The 18,508-nt window shown below is 28.8% G+C and overlaps 3 protein-coding genes across 3 annotated transcripts; 2 read left to right on the top strand and 1 right to left on the bottom strand.

Moving 5' to 3' along the window:
* The first annotated feature begins 6,273 nt into the window (after positions 1–6,273).
* LOC114195617 (elongation factor 1-delta-like) lies at positions 6,274–8,353 on the top strand. Its single transcript, XM_028086144.1, has 8 exons — positions 6,274–6,389; positions 6,655–6,763; positions 6,856–6,972; positions 7,067–7,154; positions 7,255–7,381; positions 7,492–7,605; positions 7,870–8,031; positions 8,160–8,353. Coding segments are annotated over exons 2-8 (696 nt in total). The 5' UTR covers positions 6,274–6,389; positions 6,655–6,677; the 3' UTR covers positions 8,162–8,353.
* Positions 8,354–9,591: 1,238 nt separating this feature from the next.
* LOC114193480 (L10-interacting MYB domain-containing protein-like) lies at positions 9,592–11,856 on the top strand. Its single transcript, XM_028083303.1, has 3 exons — positions 9,592–9,836; positions 10,602–10,937; positions 11,012–11,856. Exons 2-3 carry the CDS (start codon positions 10,608–10,610, stop codon positions 11,594–11,596), a joined length of 915 nt encoding a protein of 304 aa, XP_027939104.1. The 5' UTR covers positions 9,592–9,836; positions 10,602–10,607; the 3' UTR covers positions 11,597–11,856.
* A 1,745-nt stretch (positions 11,857–13,601) lies between these two features.
* Positions 13,602–16,042, bottom strand: LOC114193725 (protein disulfide-isomerase LQY1, chloroplastic). Its single transcript, XM_028083636.1, has 5 exons — positions 15,786–16,042; positions 15,619–15,702; positions 15,472–15,523; positions 14,719–14,875; positions 13,602–13,905 (listed from the first exon to the last, which is right to left on the bottom strand). The coding sequence occupies exons 1-5, from the start codon at positions 15,933–15,935 to the stop codon at positions 13,884–13,886; spliced, it is 465 nt and encodes a 154-aa protein (XP_027939437.1). The 5' UTR covers positions 15,936–16,042; the 3' UTR covers positions 13,602–13,883.
* Between the last annotated feature and the right edge of the window lie 2,466 nt (positions 16,043–18,508).

Here is an 18,508-nt window from a genome sequence, read left to right as displayed (position 1 = left end):
TGTATATCTCTCCTTAGAAGAAAACCTCATAATTTGATGATCTTATAGTATTATTAGTTGATATAAAATCTTGAACAACGTATTTTCAAAAATCATTGTTTGATCTACTGTACTGAAATAATTTCATCAAGGACACTAATTTTAAATACTAAATCATCAAATTACGCAATTATGTGCTTCAAAACTTGTAAAAACTTTAGATGATATGAGAATCTTATTTAATTAATTACCTTTAAGAAGCATCACTGATATAAAAAAAATTCTTTTGTAATAGTGTTACTTCTCAATATACAAATTCCTCAAATATAGAGATATAATAATTTAATATTTTTGAGTAAAGGACTTACTCAAAGAAATAAATTGCATTGATTGTTTTAATAAATGAAGGAAATTACTTCTTTAACTATTTGTTTAGAAATGTCCGCTTATAAGAAAATCATATTTTTAATTTAATTAATTAAGGCTTTCAATCATAAGTGATATCAACAATATTTATTAATTTTAAAATACTCATCATTCATTATTTACTAAGAATTTTATTTGACTATCTCTCGATCATGATAAGCTTCAATTTCCAAGCTATAATATTTTAATATATATATACCTAATGATATATATGATGCGATGCATAAAGGGGGCCCAATAATTTGTTATCATTATACTCAACCTCATTTTATTAACTATATAATACTTATCACCAATTTTGAAAATATTTAATTTGACTATCAACTTTAATTTAAAGATCAATCTCATAATTATTTCCAAGAAAGCATATATCTAATATTAATGCACCCATGATAAATTCCACTTTCCAATATTCATAATGCCACGTGAGAAATAATGGGTGGAACCAAAACAATCATGGAATCCTTGTCCCACACACAAAACACAAAAAAGGTGGATATTCAGCTTCTCAATTCTTTAATTATTTTTTTTTCTTTTGTTGCTTGTTGCTTGGATTTCTAATTTTTTTTTCTTTTCATTTACAAAATTGCATTTGTTTTCTTTTATTAAACATTTACTCCAAAAACACAAACTTTCATATATTAAACTATGCTCAAATCATCCATTATATGAACCCTAATGAATTAATTAATATTGTAAATTGAAAGAAATAATATATAAACATATATTGGAGTTTCTGAGTGCTCTATCTATTATGGCAATATGAATGAGTGAATCTTCCACACTTTAATTTCAGACTTATCCAATTCAGAGCTTTCTCCACAATCTTATCTAATTCAGGTAGGTGGTGGTTGCCTCATGCTTCTTTCTGTTTCTATCATCTCTTTTCTTTTCTTTTTCTTTTTTTTTTCTTTTCTATGTTTCTATGATTTGAAAATTACCAACCCACCTATGAATGTGAATTCATGTTTCTGAATATGTTTGATGTAACAAAATGATATATTGTTATTTCTTTGGAAAACTACTCTTAAAGTGAACTTTAAACTTAAGTCAATCTCATAGTTTGCACATCACTTATATATTATGAAATTGTCTTATCTTTAGTCGATATAAGACTTCCAACACACTACTTCTTGTAAACTAGTGTATCATCTTTGTTAGGATTTAATTTTAGTGTATATATATGATAGATATTGAATTATAAATAAAGTTATCTAACCTTTTATGCTGATTGAAAAATTATTTAATATTTTTTAGCTTTATTAAAAAAGATAGAAATAGTTTTTTTACTAAAATTTGATATAAAGAATACAGTAATTGAAAACAACATCTCAATTAATTGGAACTATATTTAAGAGATATTATTGAATAAAATGGAAGTATGATCTTAGGTTTGAATAATTTTGAATATAAAGAACATGTAGTTGAAGGGAGGGATCAGTTAAAAACTATACACTAAAATTTGTGAGCCACTAAAGTTGTTGAATATTTTGTACAAATAACATGATGCTATTGAAAATTATTAGCACATTATTTGATATATAACTGATAATATAAATATATGAAATAACAGGGTCATATTATTAAACAAATAAAACGCATTTTTTTATCAGCATTTTTTATATTCTAATTTATCGAAACTATAAAGTTTTGTTTCTTAATCATAATTAGTGAGGCTGGTGTTTCCAAAAGGCAATTAAGGACATATTATTATAAAACACAAACCTCACACGCATTACTTCATAATCCTTCATTATTTGATTACATATATTTAATTCAAGGAAGACTATTGACTGTACAATAGGGTCGGTTTGAACATTGAACTTATAGTTTTTTAATTAATAGGGTTTTTCACCATGAAATACTACTTCAATTAGGTGTATTTGACTGAGCAAGGTTTATTTAATTAACAAGGTTGATAACGTGGTTTCACATAACAAATTATATAATTAGGGTTGAAGTTTTTTTCATGTTTAATTATATATATCCTTTAGAAGGTAGAAGAAGAAACAAAGCTATAAGTCTTTCTTATTTTATATGTTATAGGTTTTATTCATTTATATTTAAGATTAACCATGCATTGTATCACAACAAACTATATCATCATTTTGAAATATTTATTAAGTTGTTTTTGTATAAATTTTGTCATCGTTGTTTTTTTTTTTTTAATTTTATTTTAATGTATGTTTATAATAGTAAACACTTATCGATATGTAAAAAAATTAAAATAAATAAGATGAAATATGATCAGAATTATGTTTTTTTTTTCAAATTTCTTCTATGTCAATTGAAGAGATTTAACAGTTTGATGAAATATTGACAAACTAAAATACGTGATGATAAAATACAATTAAAATTGGGTAATGGGAATCATTAAATAGGATTATAAAGGGACAAAAAAAATAATGTTTTATTTAATAATTAATTATTGTGTAGCATGGCTTTTGTTGAGTCGGTTACGTCCTATCAACTATATATCTACTCCAATGGGTGTGGCTGAAGAAAGAGCCACTTGGCATATTACTAATACACCTATCAACTATATATGCATAAAATAGAGAAGACCTTTGTAGCATGGTGACATGTTTTTGTAAGAGCCAAGAATCATGTTGCAAAAATCAATTCATGAAACTATAGATTATATATATATATATATATATATATATATATATATATATATATATATATATTAGTGAATTATTTGAGTGAGCGACAAAAAATCACTAATTTAGAATTTCATGCCATGATGGTGAAAAAAAGACATAATAATTCAAGGTATTGAGACATGAACGATTGGAAAAACAACAACAAAAGTTTATGTAAAACAACATTATATATCCTATATTTTCGATCTAAGTACAATATAAAAGACATAATAATTCAAGGTATTGAGACATGAACGATTGGAAAAACAACAACAAAAATTTATGTAAAACAACATTATATATCCTATATTTTCGATCTAAGTACAATATATATATATATATATATATATATATATATATATATATATATATATATATATATCATTATTTATATATGTTAAAAATCTTCCATCTATTAGAAATGAAATTAATTTACAATATACAAATGAATACAAATATTATTTTATAAATCAAGTTTTTAAAATTAAATTAAATTTAAAATTAATTTCTTAACATGTATCTAATCAGTACTTTAATGTTGCAAATCCAGATATTTGGAATCCATGATGGGATGTGCATTTTTTTGGGAAACATATCATTACATCATATTAATTAATTAATCAATTTATTAATCATATTTATTAGGCCAAATAAAATGTTTTAGACCCTTTGGATTATTTTTTAGTGATTGTTTTGTTATAGAACCAATAGAGCTTCTTAATTAACTCCCAATGCATTACACTATACTAATAACTAATATTAACACTCCTTATGCATTACACTAATCTGCTTTAACTCTTTAACAAAATATTAACATCTACCTCTTTAAGATGTGATTGTTGTAAACAGGACAAAAACAAATATTAAATGCAAATAAAGGAAAAATTTAAGGAGTACCAATAAAATTTATTCTTTTTTTTAATATTATAATTCAACACATTCATAATCATAATAGACTCTCTTCTTTTCTATTATTTTAATATTTTATAATACATTATTTATTTTAATCGTTACATCATTTACTTTATTATTTTTATTATACAGCAATATATTCCAATAATCATACTAAAAAACTTTTGAAAGTATGATATCTACGTGCTGTTTTCATTTTATTTAAATTTGACTACATGTTTTACAAGGAGAATATTTTTGAAACTAAATTTATGAATATTTTTGAAACTATATATATAAACTGGCTATAAAAATATTTCTATTTTTTATCATTTTAATTTAACAATAACTTCGCATTCAATAAGTAATAACTAATATTTTCATATTTTCAAGTTTTTCAGCTAATGTATTAATAACACAAGAGCATTCATATGATAACGAATATTTATTATTTATTCAATGACTTACTACTAGTATGTTACTCTTTTATAAATAGTTATAATATCCATGTAATTAGGATATAAAATTTCAGAATCGTCTTTTAACACACTTTTTTCTTTCTTTCTTTTTCGACCAAGTAAATGCATAAAACATTTAACGATAACTAAAAATTATATTAAATATTAAAAAAAATATTATGTATATGTATATATATGAAATGGAGGTGAATTTCAAATTTTATTATTTTTATTATTTAAAATATATTTTTGAAGTCATTAGGTTTTGTTTTTTATTTAAAGAATATTTATTTTACTCTAAAAAACTAAAATTCGTTGAATAAGTAAATTATTCTTTTAAATTATTTTATCTAAATACACTAAACGAATCTATGGAAACACTACCTACATAAACATTACTTCGAAAAAATAATGGAAAAGTTAAGGTAATAATAAAAATTAAAACAGTGTATCTTTCGGTCTGCTGAAAAGATCAAATATGTTTTTAATTTTTAACCTCACCAAAATTAGAAATCACTAATTTTTATAAATACCAAATAACTATTTGACGTGACTTCATGTGTAAAGATTTAGTGTCATGTGACACCTAAAAAAAATACAAAAATTCGTAATATAAGTATTATTTATTTATCTTAAAGTAAATATTAAAATTACAAAGTAGTGATTTCAAATTTCAAAAAGAGAAAAAAATTAAAGGACAGTATTTTATGGAGACTAAAACCAAAAAATAATATATTTTAGATGGACTAGAAAATAGGAGTATAAGTGGATTTTACCCAACCCATACATTCACTTAATTTAACAAGATCAATTACATTTTTATAGGTTGAGTTTGGTTGAATTTTATTGAGTAAACTCAATTAAAATTAGACTTAGAAGAACTCATAAAATTCAAAGTCGATAAATCCGACTCAATCCAACTATTTAATAAAAGAATATTATTTTATAGCACCTTTATCATAATTATTATATTTTATCAAATGAAATTTACGTATGTATTATATTTTATTATCATACAATTACTAAGCAATATTATAAAAAATAATTTTAAGGTACTTTTTTAATAAATATATTTTTAAAATACTCCATTTAATGACCTAATTAGTTAAGTTGCTAAATGAAAGAATAAAAAAATGCACCTAATTTAATTAAATTTAATTACGTTAAACAAAAAACAAATAAAACATAATTTAATTAATGATTAAATCTCTCCTAAAAATGACGATTTCAAATTTTATAAGAAGAAAACAGAACAAAAATAATGAAATTGAAAATCTCTGATTTTTTCAAAACTAAAAAAATATGTTTTATTTTTTTGTAAAAACATCAATGTCAGAATATTTAAGCCCAACAATTTCATATTTGTAGATGGGTTCTTGAAGACCTTTTCTTGTTGCACCCTCCATAATTTTTAGATACATCTCCGTGATTTTTAAAATTTTTATTTTACCCTTCCTTTATAAAAGTAAGTTCAAAATTATTTGTTTTTAGAGAAAAATTGAAACAACTTTTCTAAATTTTCTGAAACAAAATTTTCAGAACAGTAGCAGATATTTTGAAATAGGATTTTTAAAACCATTTTTTTAAATAGATAATGATAACAACGATAGAATATTGTAGTAAGAAAATGATATATTCAACCATTTTTTTTAAAATGATATATTGACATTTAAAATTAAATTTTGAATTTTTTTTGTATATCACCCTAGAATTTTGGAGAAGAGGAGATGCTGATGTTTCATTTGAATTAAAGTGTGTGAAGGAACGAACAACTAATGCTATAATAAATTAGAAGTAAACTTAGCAAAAAAAGTTTGGTGAGAATAGTAAAAGCCCGTTCAACAGGTATGTAGCCCAGTTTTAGATGACCCATATCCCGATTGCAAACTTGGGCTTAGGGTTTCAGTTTCAAGCAAATAGAAGGAGGTTATCTTTCTCTTACACTCGCAATCTCTCTGCTTTGTTGCATTCCTTTGCCTTGCTCGCACTGGTAAGAAACCTCTTTCGATACATGATTTCTTCTTCCTCTGGAATTTGTGTTCCCATAACATATGCTAATTGTAGCACTTTTCTATCTGAATTTCCGAATTATCTTCGTAAATATTACAGTTTTGTTGGGTTTAATGCCTTTTTAGTTCATTTCGCAGTTGAAACATTCTATTAATGGATTTGAACCGAATATTTCGTTTTTCTTGTTTTTTAATTTTGAAATTCGTATTGCTGCTGTTGCAATTCATGTTTCGTAATTTTTTCAGAAGAATTAACGTACATAGCAAGCATGGCAGTCACATTCTACGACCTTAGCTCTACCTCTGGGTTGAAGAAGCTTGACGAGTACCTTCTCTCACGCAGTTACATCACAGGGTATGGCTTTTATCCATCTTCATTTGTATTTTTTCTTTTCTAATCTTTCTTATTCATGTATTTTCCCATTAATTAATTTCTCGTGTTCTTAGGTACCAAGCTTCAAAGGATGATCTCACTGTCTATGCAGCTTTGTCAACTGCTCCATCAACTGAGTATGTGAATGTGTCCAGGTGGTACAAACACATTGATGCTCTATTGAGAATCTCGTAAGTTTGATTCCCTTGATTTGAACGCCAATTATATGTGTAATACTTGATATGGATCTGATTATATTTGTATGCCAATTTTTTGTATCCACAGTGGTGTTTCTGGTGAGGGGTCCGGTGTAACCGTTAAGGGATCTCTTGTTGCCGAGCCTGTTGCAACTCCCCCAGCTGCTGATACAAAGGCAAGTTTCTTTCTAGTGATAGATATTTCAACTGTGGTGTTAGTTTCATAGCTTTTTTCTGCATCGTATGGCTTAACTGTGAGTGCAAATTGTTTTTCAGGCTGCTGCAGCAGAGGATGACGATGATGACGATGATGTCGATTTGTTTGGGGAAGAGACAGAGGAAGAAAAGAAGGCAGCTGAGGAACGGGCAGCTGCAGTGAAGGCATCTGGAAAAAAGAAAGAGTGTAAGTTTTAGTTTGGTCATTTACCACTTATCTTTAAACTTTATCCTGCTCCCTCCCATGATTATAGCACTTTGTGTGGGCATTGATTTTTTGCTGATTCCATTTTTCAGCTGGGAAATCATCTGTTCTCATGGATGTGAAACCATGGGACGATGAAACCGACATGAAGAAGCTCGAGGAAGCAGTGAGATCTGTTAGCATGGAAGGGTTGCTTTGGGGTGCATGTATGTCATTTATATATATATATATATATATATATATATATATCACATTTTTTTGGCTTTGGTTGTCGTTATTTGTACATGTTTTGAACTTTTTGAACTGTTCTAATTTTGATCCACTTGCTAAAATAGTTGAATGATAAGATTCAATTTTTTTGTATCTGTAAATGTTATTATATATGTTGCTCTCTATCTAGTCTTTGATTTAGAGTAAAGTCGTACTTTGTGCTCCTCTTATGTGATTCTGATATCAATTTTTTTCCTTAGCCAAACTTGTTCCAGTTGGGTACGGCATCAAGAAACTACAGATTATGCTTACTATTGTGGATGACCTAGTTTCTGTTGACAATCTTATTGAGGAATATCTCACAGTTGAGCCCATCAGTGAATATGTCCAGAGTTGTGACATTGTAGCCTTCAATAAAATTTGTACGTATTTTTCAGATGGCCTTTTTCTCCGTAGTAATTCCCATGTGGTATTTGTATTTCGTGATAAGATGCATGTTGTATATGGTTTTACTGCTTGTTCTAATGCTATTTCATAACGTTTGTCACAGAATCGGCAATAGTTGCACTTGGAGGGAGATCATGGCAACCTGAGGAATTGTGATATTTAGAAATTATGTTCTAGGGAAAGCCCTCATGTGAGAATTTTTTTTCTTTAGAAGCCTGTTTGTTACCGATTTTGTTATACATTGTTAAACGTAATTCTGATGTTTTAATGAAAATGGTGTTCATGGATTAATCCAAATATCAGAGTAATAAGAAACGCATTCAACGATCAAAACAAGAAGCCAAAACGATCAAGTAAAATGCATTATAATTTGTATTACAAACATTCTAATTCTTTGAACTTTCCCTATCTAAATCTCCGCTGGCTTGCATCAGAATTTAGAGAGGGACATTTAACATCACTAAATGAAAACCCACTTCTCCTTATGTTAAACAGAGAGCATCCATATATGGTAAGAAAATATGTTTGAATAGATTTTTCAAAAATTTTTCTTTCATATTTTTTTTCAAAAACCAGTTGAAAACTAAAATTGGTTCGCATGAGAATGTGCTCAGAAGATTCGTATTCTTCTACATCCCAGTAAGGAGTCATTTTTTCTAAATCTTGAAGACTTAAAAATGAAACCTACTTTTACAAAATGAAATAGTACATTTTCTCCTTCTGAGTTGCTGTTGTAGTTTTTGTTTTCCAAGATATGATTCATCCTTTTATGTCTAAACCCCAAGAAATGGTTGAAACAACTTCTGGATATCTTTTTAAATTTCGTTTGCTCCCCAAGGTTATTTTGAATCGATTGCATGAAACTGATTACTTAATAATTATAAATTGACAATAGTTTGATGTATTTTAAGATCAAGTCAATTTTTAATCGAAAATGACAGATTAGAGCCAAAGTGGAGTGGTTCTTGGTGTTCGATACATAGTTGTAATATGTTATCTTAGTCAAATTAGACTTAAATACATTATTGAACTGAAAAGGGTTAAAAAAAAAAAATCAACCTTGACAACAGTAAAATTTTAGACATTAAAATTTTAACCAATATTAATTTATCTTTGATTTTAAAAATTTGAGTTACAACACAATATATCACCGAAAACAACGTGTTTATGATTCGAATAATTATCATTGTTTTTTTCATAAATATTTTCATAATTTAAAAATCAAATAATAACAAAAATTGAAAATTTAACATTAGATTGTTGACCATAACAGAAAAAAAAATCCAACTATAACATAAAAGATCAAGCATAATATAAAAAAAATATAATTTTAAATTTAAATATAAAGTATTAGTTTTAATGTCGTTTTCGTCGATTTGAAATTAAAAAGACTACATTACTCTGTTTCTAAAAACAAGTCAAACTTAATTGAAAACTTAAGAAAAAAAATAATTAATCTGATATTGAAATAAGGCGATTTAGATTATTAATAACAATCCGAGAGCAGAAAAAACATTTAAAACGCTCATTCTCTTCTAAATCCCAAATCCTAATATTTTTCTTTCTTTTTTTTCTATTTTTTTTTTCTCTTAGCACTATTTATTTTTCCCGACACCTCTCGCCAACAACGTAACGGTTCTCGGTGGCCGTTCCCGGCGCAGTCGCTTATCTCCTCCATCCTCCGCCGTCAGATTTACCTCTACTCCTCTCCGTTCGAATTCACACTGTCCTTTTCTTTTTTTCTCCTTCTCTTTCTCCACCGCAACACACTCAACTCTAGGTATTTCTTTTTCATTTTCATTTCAAATGTTAGTTTTATTGTTGATTTGCGACGTGTGAAACGAATCTGATTAAATTAAAGGCTTTAACTGCATTAGACGGTTCTGTTACCTGTGCTGGTTTTGTGGAGTTTGATCATCGACGCTGATCTTTAATTTACTTCGCATTGCTTCGACCTAGTTCTTTGATTCACCGGCTTTCGCCTCTACATTTTTTTGTGCATTCCACAGTTGTGTATTGAGATGACTAATGAACACTATCTACGTTCAGCGACTCAAAATTATTGTCGTTGTAAGAGCAGAGTCCTTGCTATTGTTTAAGTTTGGAAAGAAAACCAAAAGGAATTGTGATTTTTTGAAGGTGATTAGGCTATAGGAATTAGGGATAGTCTATTGGATATTGTCATGTTGCAGTTTTTATCAGTGTGTAATTGGAGGATTTTTCGCTTTGAATTGTAGTGTTTTGAAATACAAGAATTATTATGGCAATGCGATCGTTGTTATTCAGTTTCATTTGCTTTAATGTTATTATGTTATGCTGTTTGGAGTGACATTTTTTCTTCAATGCCTTTTATTGTCGTGATGGATAATGTGACACTTTTGAAAAAATTAAATTGTTGATATGCGACTTTGTTTTGGGTAATAAGTTTAAGCTTCAAACTCAGGGGGCCCTTTTACTTTTTCTTAAATTTTAGTGGGATCACTACAGGAGGGGCTTTTCTGAGGATGTTATTGAGTAAATTATTGAATTATAATCATTTGTGCAGGTGTGGATGGAACTTGAAGCCAGCAATCAGCCCAAGCAAGAGCGATCAAGGACAAGATGGACAACATCCCTTGACAAGATATTTGCAGACTTGGTTGTCAAGCAGATTCAACTGGGAAACAGACCAAACAATGTTTTTGACAAGAAAACATGGAATCATATTCGTGATGAGTTTAATAGGCAAACAGACCTTAGTTTCAACAACAATCAATTGAGGAAACATCTAGATGTTCTTCGAACCCGCTTCTACAATTTGAAATCCGCTTATGATCAGAATAATGATTTTGTAATGGATGATTCCTGTTGCATTGGTTTTGAGCAGTGGGATGATATAGGGGTAAGTTCCTTTCATTGTAGCGATATTTTCCTTTCTTTATTCGTAACCTGAATAGTGCTATTTTTTGTATGCAGGCACAGCCTAGGCACGAAACAGTTAAAGGGAAAGATTGTCCAATATATGAGCAACTATGCACAATCTTCATAGATTCTGCAGCTGATGGGAAATACGCCCAGTCTAGTCATTACGAAGAGCTGGACAAATCTTTTGGAACTGAAGCATCTGGCTTTACACCATGTCCAGAAGCTAAGGTCTCACATTATGAAAACCCATCAACATCTAAATCTATTCCTGGGAATATCTCAACTTCTGAGAAGATGACCAAGAATTCTCTAGATAGGAAACGGAAACGGTCGTACGAGACACAAACAACTAGTCTGGATCAAGACACCTGCAATGCTATGGCAGAAGCCTTGTTAGATATGGTTGCTGTTTCAAGGTTAAGGGCAGTCGTTTCAAGTGTAAGTGATGACAAGTTTTCCATAACAAACTGCATTAAGGCTCTAGATGAGATAGAAGGTATTGATCAACAGCTCTACTTTTCTGCCCTGGATCTCTTTGAGAACCCTAGCTTAAGGGAGACATTCATTTCTCTAAAAAGTGTCAAGATAAGGTTGACATGGTTACAGGGAAAGTGCAGTAGAAGTCCCTTCCATTAGAAAATCCAAATCATCAGAATAGATTTCAATTTCATAGTCACAACACAATGCTCAGTCGATTATACCCTCCTTTTTGTTTGACTGTAAGTAATGCCATTCCTAGTTTCAACTTTTACAACCTGCCGTAGTTGTTTATACAACGTGCTTTTTCAACTGGATTTATAGTTACTTTTTCGAATATGACTTTTGTGAACCTGCTAATCCTATTGACTGAATGTAAACTATTTATGTTGAAAATGCTCAAATACCATTCTTCTTAATGGATGGATGTTGTTATAGTGTCTTACTCATGTTAGTAGGGTAATTTATGGACCCTTTAGATTTAAGTCATCTAATGCTTTGCTAAGCATGCTCAATTTATTGGTGTGTGAACAAATGTATATTTGGTCAACCTTTTAGAATGACAAGAACATCAAACTTCAATCCACATAGGGCGAAGGTAATTACCATCAGATTTTCTTTTGGAAATGTTTAATTTGATGTTACATGGGCTGTGCCATAATTCAGAAGAGTTCTGTATAATCAATGGCTACCTGATTAAAAATATATAAAATCATTTTCTTATGTTCAATTGTTCATTCAGATCAAAAGCCGAGAAAATGCACCCTTCTGAGCAGGAGTCTACATATAATACTTCTTTATTGCTAAAATTGTCGCATGATATTTTATTTTTCTGTTTTAAATTATTTCAACTTACTATTCCACTTAGTTTTTAGGGTTTAAAAATGTTTAGTTTTTGTAATATATTTTTTTTTCTATTTCCTCAAAGTGTAAATTATTATTTTTAATTTGTTACCAGATATTTCTTAGCTACTTATATGTTGAACCAAAAGTAATGTGATCACATCAAATCTTCAAAAAGAACTTTTAAATTTTTGTGCTATTTGTCTATTCTAAATGCTGGACACTACAATTAGTGATTTGAAATTTTAAAAGAATGAAAGACAAATAATAATATTTTACAGGAATTGAAACCAAATTTCATATATTCTATAACATTAATAACTACAATTCTCATTCTAGAGAGATTAAAATTAGGAACCAGAATAAAAATACATTTATTTCACAAGGCTTTTTAAAACATTTTTAAACCTATTTTCCTTATTATATGTTCATTATTCCAACTCGTGTTTACTCACCCTTTTGAATTGTCAATCTTTTAAATTTATCTTTTGTATTTATCATTTAAAAAATCAATTGTGCAAATATAACACTCTTCTATAAAATAAAAAATTAGCGTTTTATATATACAATATTCACTTAATTTCCATTTAATATTTTTTGTGCTTAATGATAAAGTTATACTCGTCAGTCTTACAAAAAATAACACGTATTTAATTATTTGTTTAGGTTCAAAATAACGCCCAGTTTTTTTATACGCAAAACTATTAGTATATTGTAAGTTCAAACTCCTTCGTGCTTTAATGATCTTTTTATTTAATGTCAATAGTAAAGCGCTTGAAATTTATTCACACTAATCTCATTAATACAAGAAACATTTTTAACAGAGATCTTGCTTAGTATAATATAATACAGGACAAGTTTTTACACATATTTTCAGCACAGAGGACAAGCTGTTTTTTTTAATGGAATAATAAAAAAAAAAAAAAACTGACAATGAAACAACTAGAAAGTAGTAAAGTTTGAGTACTAGAAGTTAATATAACTAATAATTCTATTATTTTTTTCGAGTGAACTGGTACGTGTAAATTGTAATGAAACATAAAGAATTATGTAACCAGCAAAGTTTACAATTAAGTCAATATAATCTTATTTAAACAAAACCAATGATTTGTTTAAATAAATTAATTTAGCTTCAAAATAAAATTATTGATTTGTTGGAATAGGTTTGATTATGATATGTGTACTAATTACTTAATTTTAATAAATTTGCTAATAATGGTTAGAGCAGCATGCACCGTGTGGTACTTTTAGTCCAAGCCATGCACCTTAAAATGCCTCTAAAAATTGTAATTCTAAGCGTTAAAACAATAAAAACATAATAATGAAAAGAAATTGAAATAACGAATTTTTGATAGAATGTGTTGATGTACAATGTTTGGATTAAATTAGAAGATGATAAAAAGAATAACATCAACACACATAGGCAACAAAAGTGAGTAGCCTAATAATATCAAATCACTGATTAAAATGTAAACAAATCAAAGGATGAACATGGTTTTGATTTTGCCAATTGCATTAGGTGTGTACTCATATCAAACCCATTAAATAAGTACATTAACCTCATATCAGATCCAAAATCAGAGCCAATTATTCTTAGCTTGCCTCAGTCATCATCTTTGAATTCTCTGATTAATATGAACCACAAAAACAGTAGTCAACAGTACAATACAGAAGACTTGAAAACTTTTCTATGAATAACCAAAGCAAAGCTCATGTTTTTGCTGAAGAATAGTTTAAGGTTTCTCAAAACTCTTCATCCTTTTAGCCTCTTATATGCTGACTCATTCCTTATAGCCTTATTGTTATACCAGAATGAATGCTGATTGACAAAGTTTCCATGGTATGCATATTCACTAAATTTGTTCTTGGTAATTTTTAAGGTAAATTTTTGGGTACATTCTTTTGGAAACAGAGATTTTAAGCAAGAGGAAGATAGGGTATATTATGATATTGTGTGAAACCAAATTAAAATCATACATATCAAACATTGTCAAAATAAAAAAATTAAAAATTATTGTCATCATAAAAGTATAACTGTTTTATAGATGAAATACTTCATTGATAAGTATCAATAAAGTATTTTAAAAGGTATAGAACACGGATACATGTCAGACCTGACGTAAGTTGAAATAACGATGCATCACATATGTCACACAAAATATTCAAGTGGATGGCTGACTATGATAGAAAATATCCACCAAACTCAAAAAGAGTTTTGTGGGAAAGCTATGGCAATGAAAGTTGGACTTTAGAAGACTAGATAATATGGGTGGAGTAGCATAAATGAGAATGTTAGAATGAATGTATGATATGACACAAAAACATTTTAGAGATATGACATGGTATGATTCATGTAACTGATCTCAACTAATGGAACAAAACTTTTGGTGTTGTTGGTAAATTACAAAGGAAGAGAATAAGGTTGCAGAACTTCATACCTGCGATCAAGGTAACGAGGTTGAATTCCAGAACCTTGACAAGTTGTGCATGTGAGTGAACCAACACCATCACAGTTTATGCATCTAGACACCTCATTTTCACCCCCACCAAGTTCAACTGTCACATTGCCAGATCCTAAGCAAAATCTGCATTTCTCTGCCCACAGTATAACAATTCAAACAAGATTGGTCAAAAACCTACCAACTCTTGAACTCTCAAATTCAGAGGAAAGAAAGAAGTTTATGTGAAAACGCTTTGTGAATTTGACATGACTTTTGAGTCAGTTTACATCACAATTTTCTGAAATCGTGTCAAACCGACATAACTTCTCCACAATAAATCTTACTAAGCTGACACAACTTATGTGATTCTTAAAATCTGCTCATTTTGATAATTTAAAAAAAGAAATTACACCATTTTGTTGCTTTTCCCTACTTAAAGGTGATAACTGTTACCTAAATAGGAGGAACTGTATAACCAAGTACACTTTCACTCTGTGTGGAGTTGAGCTACAACCTCTTATGTGCTAAGAACCTAATGAGAAACTCTTAATTGAGCTAAATAGGCAAACAAATCCTTATTCAACAGTTACGACTGAATAAACAGTGTATGCACTCTGATAATGCAAAGAATATTCATACCATCATTCAAGCATAAACCATAGTAATAACAATAATTTCTGATTAATTGAGAAATTAAACTCGTTTCAGTTTCTGATTGAATAATGCTTCATATAGAAAATAAAAACTTACGAGCACCAGATCCACTACATGGGAAGCAAGGCTGCGTGTTGTCTCTCTTAGCCTGCAACAAAGAGAAACTGTAATGAAAAACCCAAAACACGAGATGAAAAATAGAACACATTCAAAAGGGTATAGTGCAAAGTAAAAACACTTCACTGCATTATCGATTTGGGTTTCGTAGAACACTGGAATGCCAATTCCAACAGCCACACTCACGAGTCCTACACTTATAGCCACTACCTGAAAAACAAAAAGTAATTTGAAAACAACAAAGACAAATTAAGATTACGTTTGCTAAGTTGCAGAAATAAGAAATAACTGACCGTGTTTTGATCAAGTTCCAGAGCTCTAATGCGTGGATAAGAAGAGGGTTTTGGTTGAATAAAAGTTGTTGCAGAAGGCTTGGATTTTAGAGGGCAACAAAGAAAGGAAGAATGGAAGTTAGGGAGAGAAAGAGAAGGAGACAGTGTCATCTCTCACTCCCTTCAATTAAAATTTTGTTTTTATATTTTGATCAGTTTCTGTGATATCTGGAATGAACTGAAAAGGAATCGTTAAGAATGAGAAGTGAGGCAATGAAACTCCTAACAACGTCATCCAACCAAAACTAGTGGCAGTAACGACCACATAGTCATTGTCCCATCTTACACGTGGCTCTATTATCCTCATCATCCTGCATTTTATTTCAATTCTTTAGTATCATATTTTAACGCTTTTACTTTTTTAATGCTTTGATTTGTACGTAAAGTTTGACTGAGTAGAGATAAAATTAATTTATAATATATAAATTGATATAATTCTTATGTTACAAATTAGTTTTATAAAATTAAATTAGGCTTAAAAAGTTACTTTTAACATAAAATTAAAGTCTATTTTAATGAATTTTTTTTAACGTTTTGTTCCACCAACCGTCTTGAGTTGTTAATGAATCACTCACTAGTTTCTTGTTTAACACAAATTTTTTTTAAATCACATCTTGGTTTTTGGAAAATTTATTTCTGGATTATATATTTCAAAAATTTTCCAAAATAATTTTTTAAAATTTCCGGAATAATATTTCTAGAATGAAATTTCTAAAACAGAATTACTAAAATGAAATTTTAAGAATATGATTTTCGTAATGAAACTCATAAAATGCCTTCCAGAATATATTTACGGCAATATTCTAATATTGTGGGGATATAGTTAGTGATTATGGGGTGGAAAAAGTAATAGTCTATTTTAATACTCCTAAGCCCGTCATTTTGTAAAGCCCAACTCTAGCTCTTTTAGTTTTTGTTGCATCTTTAATGAGATTGAAAATATGTGAACATGTCTAATGTATTTTTTGGTTTAAGTAGATAGGAAACTTGATTTTCAGTGTTATATTTTAATTTTAATTGTAAAATTTATCGTTTAATTATTATTATCATTATTATTTGACAAATTTTACTATCTATTATAAAATTTTACTTGATTTTCTGGTTTAATTGTAAATTGTGTAATATATTTCTGGTTTATGTAATTTGGAATATGTTTTTGAATGTAGAAACATATTCCAAATTTTGAAATTCAAAAATTTGTTTTCAAATGTCATATCTGAAAATGTAAATTATAGAAAAATTAGACGTTTCCGACACAGGTGCATGAAGAAAAAAAGAGGTGGAGAAAGAAGCTGTCTTTTGTAGTTTGTCGCCTCCTTTTCACACTGGGCTTAGCCCACGTTATAAATTAGTTTTCGTTATTTTGTCCATCTTTATAAATCAATTTCTTTCTCATTGTGACATTGTCAGTGCTAAAAACTGACCCAAAATCAATAGAAAAAATTATTTTTCTTAGAAAGACCAACCTTATCAAAATGATAGATTTTTCTAATTATTTTTCTTGATAATAATAATAATTTCTTAAAGCAATTATATTGATTTTTATGAAATTTGATTTTGTCTTTCATTGGGACACCCTCCAGACACATTACGACATCACATGCATGCACATTTTATTTCTGACACAATAATTCGTTTGAATTTTATTCCAAATAATAGCATTCCAAACACATTATGTTTATGCCATCTATGTTTTGTTATCATTTGCTTTATAATTCCACCATGTTCGGTTCAAAATCCAAATCTGAACAACCCTGATTTTCTGACTCAGAAAAATTAACATTTTTTTAGCATATTTGTTTTATTTTTATAGTTTTCTATAGTTTTTTCAAAAGTAATTATGGTGATGATTCCAATTTTTAAAAAAATTAAGATAAACTAAAAATACACTAACCTAATGTGAAGTATCGATGAAAGAAAGAAATATGAAACATGATTTTGTTTCATAGATTTTGTATAAGGTAAAGGACGAAAAAGTAGAAATGAGTTTATGTGTGAAAGAAAGTGAAAAGGTTTTAAATAGGAGATGGGTATTATATAGATAAAAATGAGAGCGAAAGGGTACCAAATAGAAATAATTAGGTGGCACATGAGGGAATGAGCAACAATGAACATTGATGTTGAACTTTGGAAAATTGTTATGATGGTACATGAAAATATCTATATTCAACATTGGCATGCCCCATAACATGCAATGAAATGGATCATTCATAAACTTTAAGAAGAAACGTAGAATCCAAGGCTTTCCCTTCTTTTTCTTTTTGATTTTCATTTTCATTTTCATCTTGATGAGGAAACATCAACTTCTTCAATCTCCACATGGTTCCCTTTTCTTTACCTTTTTATAATGCATAAATTATTAATGATACCCTTATAGTGTCATCTAATCTTAGGGTCCCTTTGCCTTTCTGAAATGAACTTGAGGATGTGCTCTTTTCTTCTTAGCTTTTACTTTTGAACCCAATAAATCTACCATGGACACATGCTTCGTTGCTTCTCTTAGCTTTCTTGTGGTTGACAAAAACCCTCCAAGACCCGTGCCCTCCACTCCACCGCTCAAACATAATAATCATCCCAACCCAATTTTCATGTCTTCAATTAAGAAAAACTATAAAATAGGTTTATATACTATACATTTCTCTTTTTTACGATCGATGTGAGATTTTTAATATATTTTTTACAAT

The sequence above is a fragment of the Vigna unguiculata genome, chromosome 8 (assembly GCF_004118075.2).
Source record: "Vigna unguiculata cultivar IT97K-499-35 chromosome 8, ASM411807v1, whole genome shotgun sequence".
NCBI lineage: Eukaryota > Viridiplantae > Streptophyta > Magnoliopsida > Fabales > Fabaceae > Vigna > Vigna unguiculata.
Note: the sequence above shows the minus strand (reverse complement) of the source record. Positions and strands in the feature narration are given on the sequence as shown.

What these genes read in the sequence shown, in the direction of transcription:
- LOC114195617 (XM_028086144.1), top strand. Translation starts at nt 6,678, where the DNA reads ATGGCAGTCACATTCTACGACCTTAGCTCTACCTCTGGGTTGAAGAAG. An exon ending in TCACGCAGTTACATCACAGG is followed by an intron (nt 6,764 to 6,855) that starts GTATGGCTTTTA and finishes TCGTGTTCTTAG; the next exon opens with GTACCAAGCTTCAAAGGATG. An exon ending in CCCCAGCTGCTGATACAAAG is followed by an intron (nt 7,155 to 7,254) that starts GCAAGTTTCTTT and finishes ATTGTTTTTCAG; the next exon opens with GCTGCTGCAGCAGAGGATGA.
- LOC114193480 (XM_028083303.1), top strand. Translation starts at nt 10,608, where the DNA reads ATGGAACTTGAAGCCAGCAATCAGCCCAAGCAAGAGCGATCAAGGACA. An exon ending in AGCAGTGGGATGATATAGGG is followed by an intron (nt 10,938 to 11,011) that starts GTAAGTTCCTTT and finishes TTTTGTATGCAG; the next exon opens with GCACAGCCTAGGCACGAAAC.
- LOC114193725 (XM_028083636.1), bottom strand. Translation starts at nt 15,935, where the DNA reads ATGACACTGTCTCCTTCTCTTTCTCTCCCTAACTTCCATTCTTCCTTT. An exon ending in ATGTAGTGGATCTGGTGCTC is followed by an intron (nt 14,876 to 15,471) that starts GTAAGTTTTTAT and finishes TACTGTGGGCAG; the next exon opens with AGAAATGCAGATTTTGCTTA. An exon ending in CCTCGTTACCTTGATCGCAG is followed by an intron (nt 13,906 to 14,718) that starts GTATGAAGTTCT and finishes CATATTAATCAG; the next exon opens with AGAATTCAAAGATGATGACT.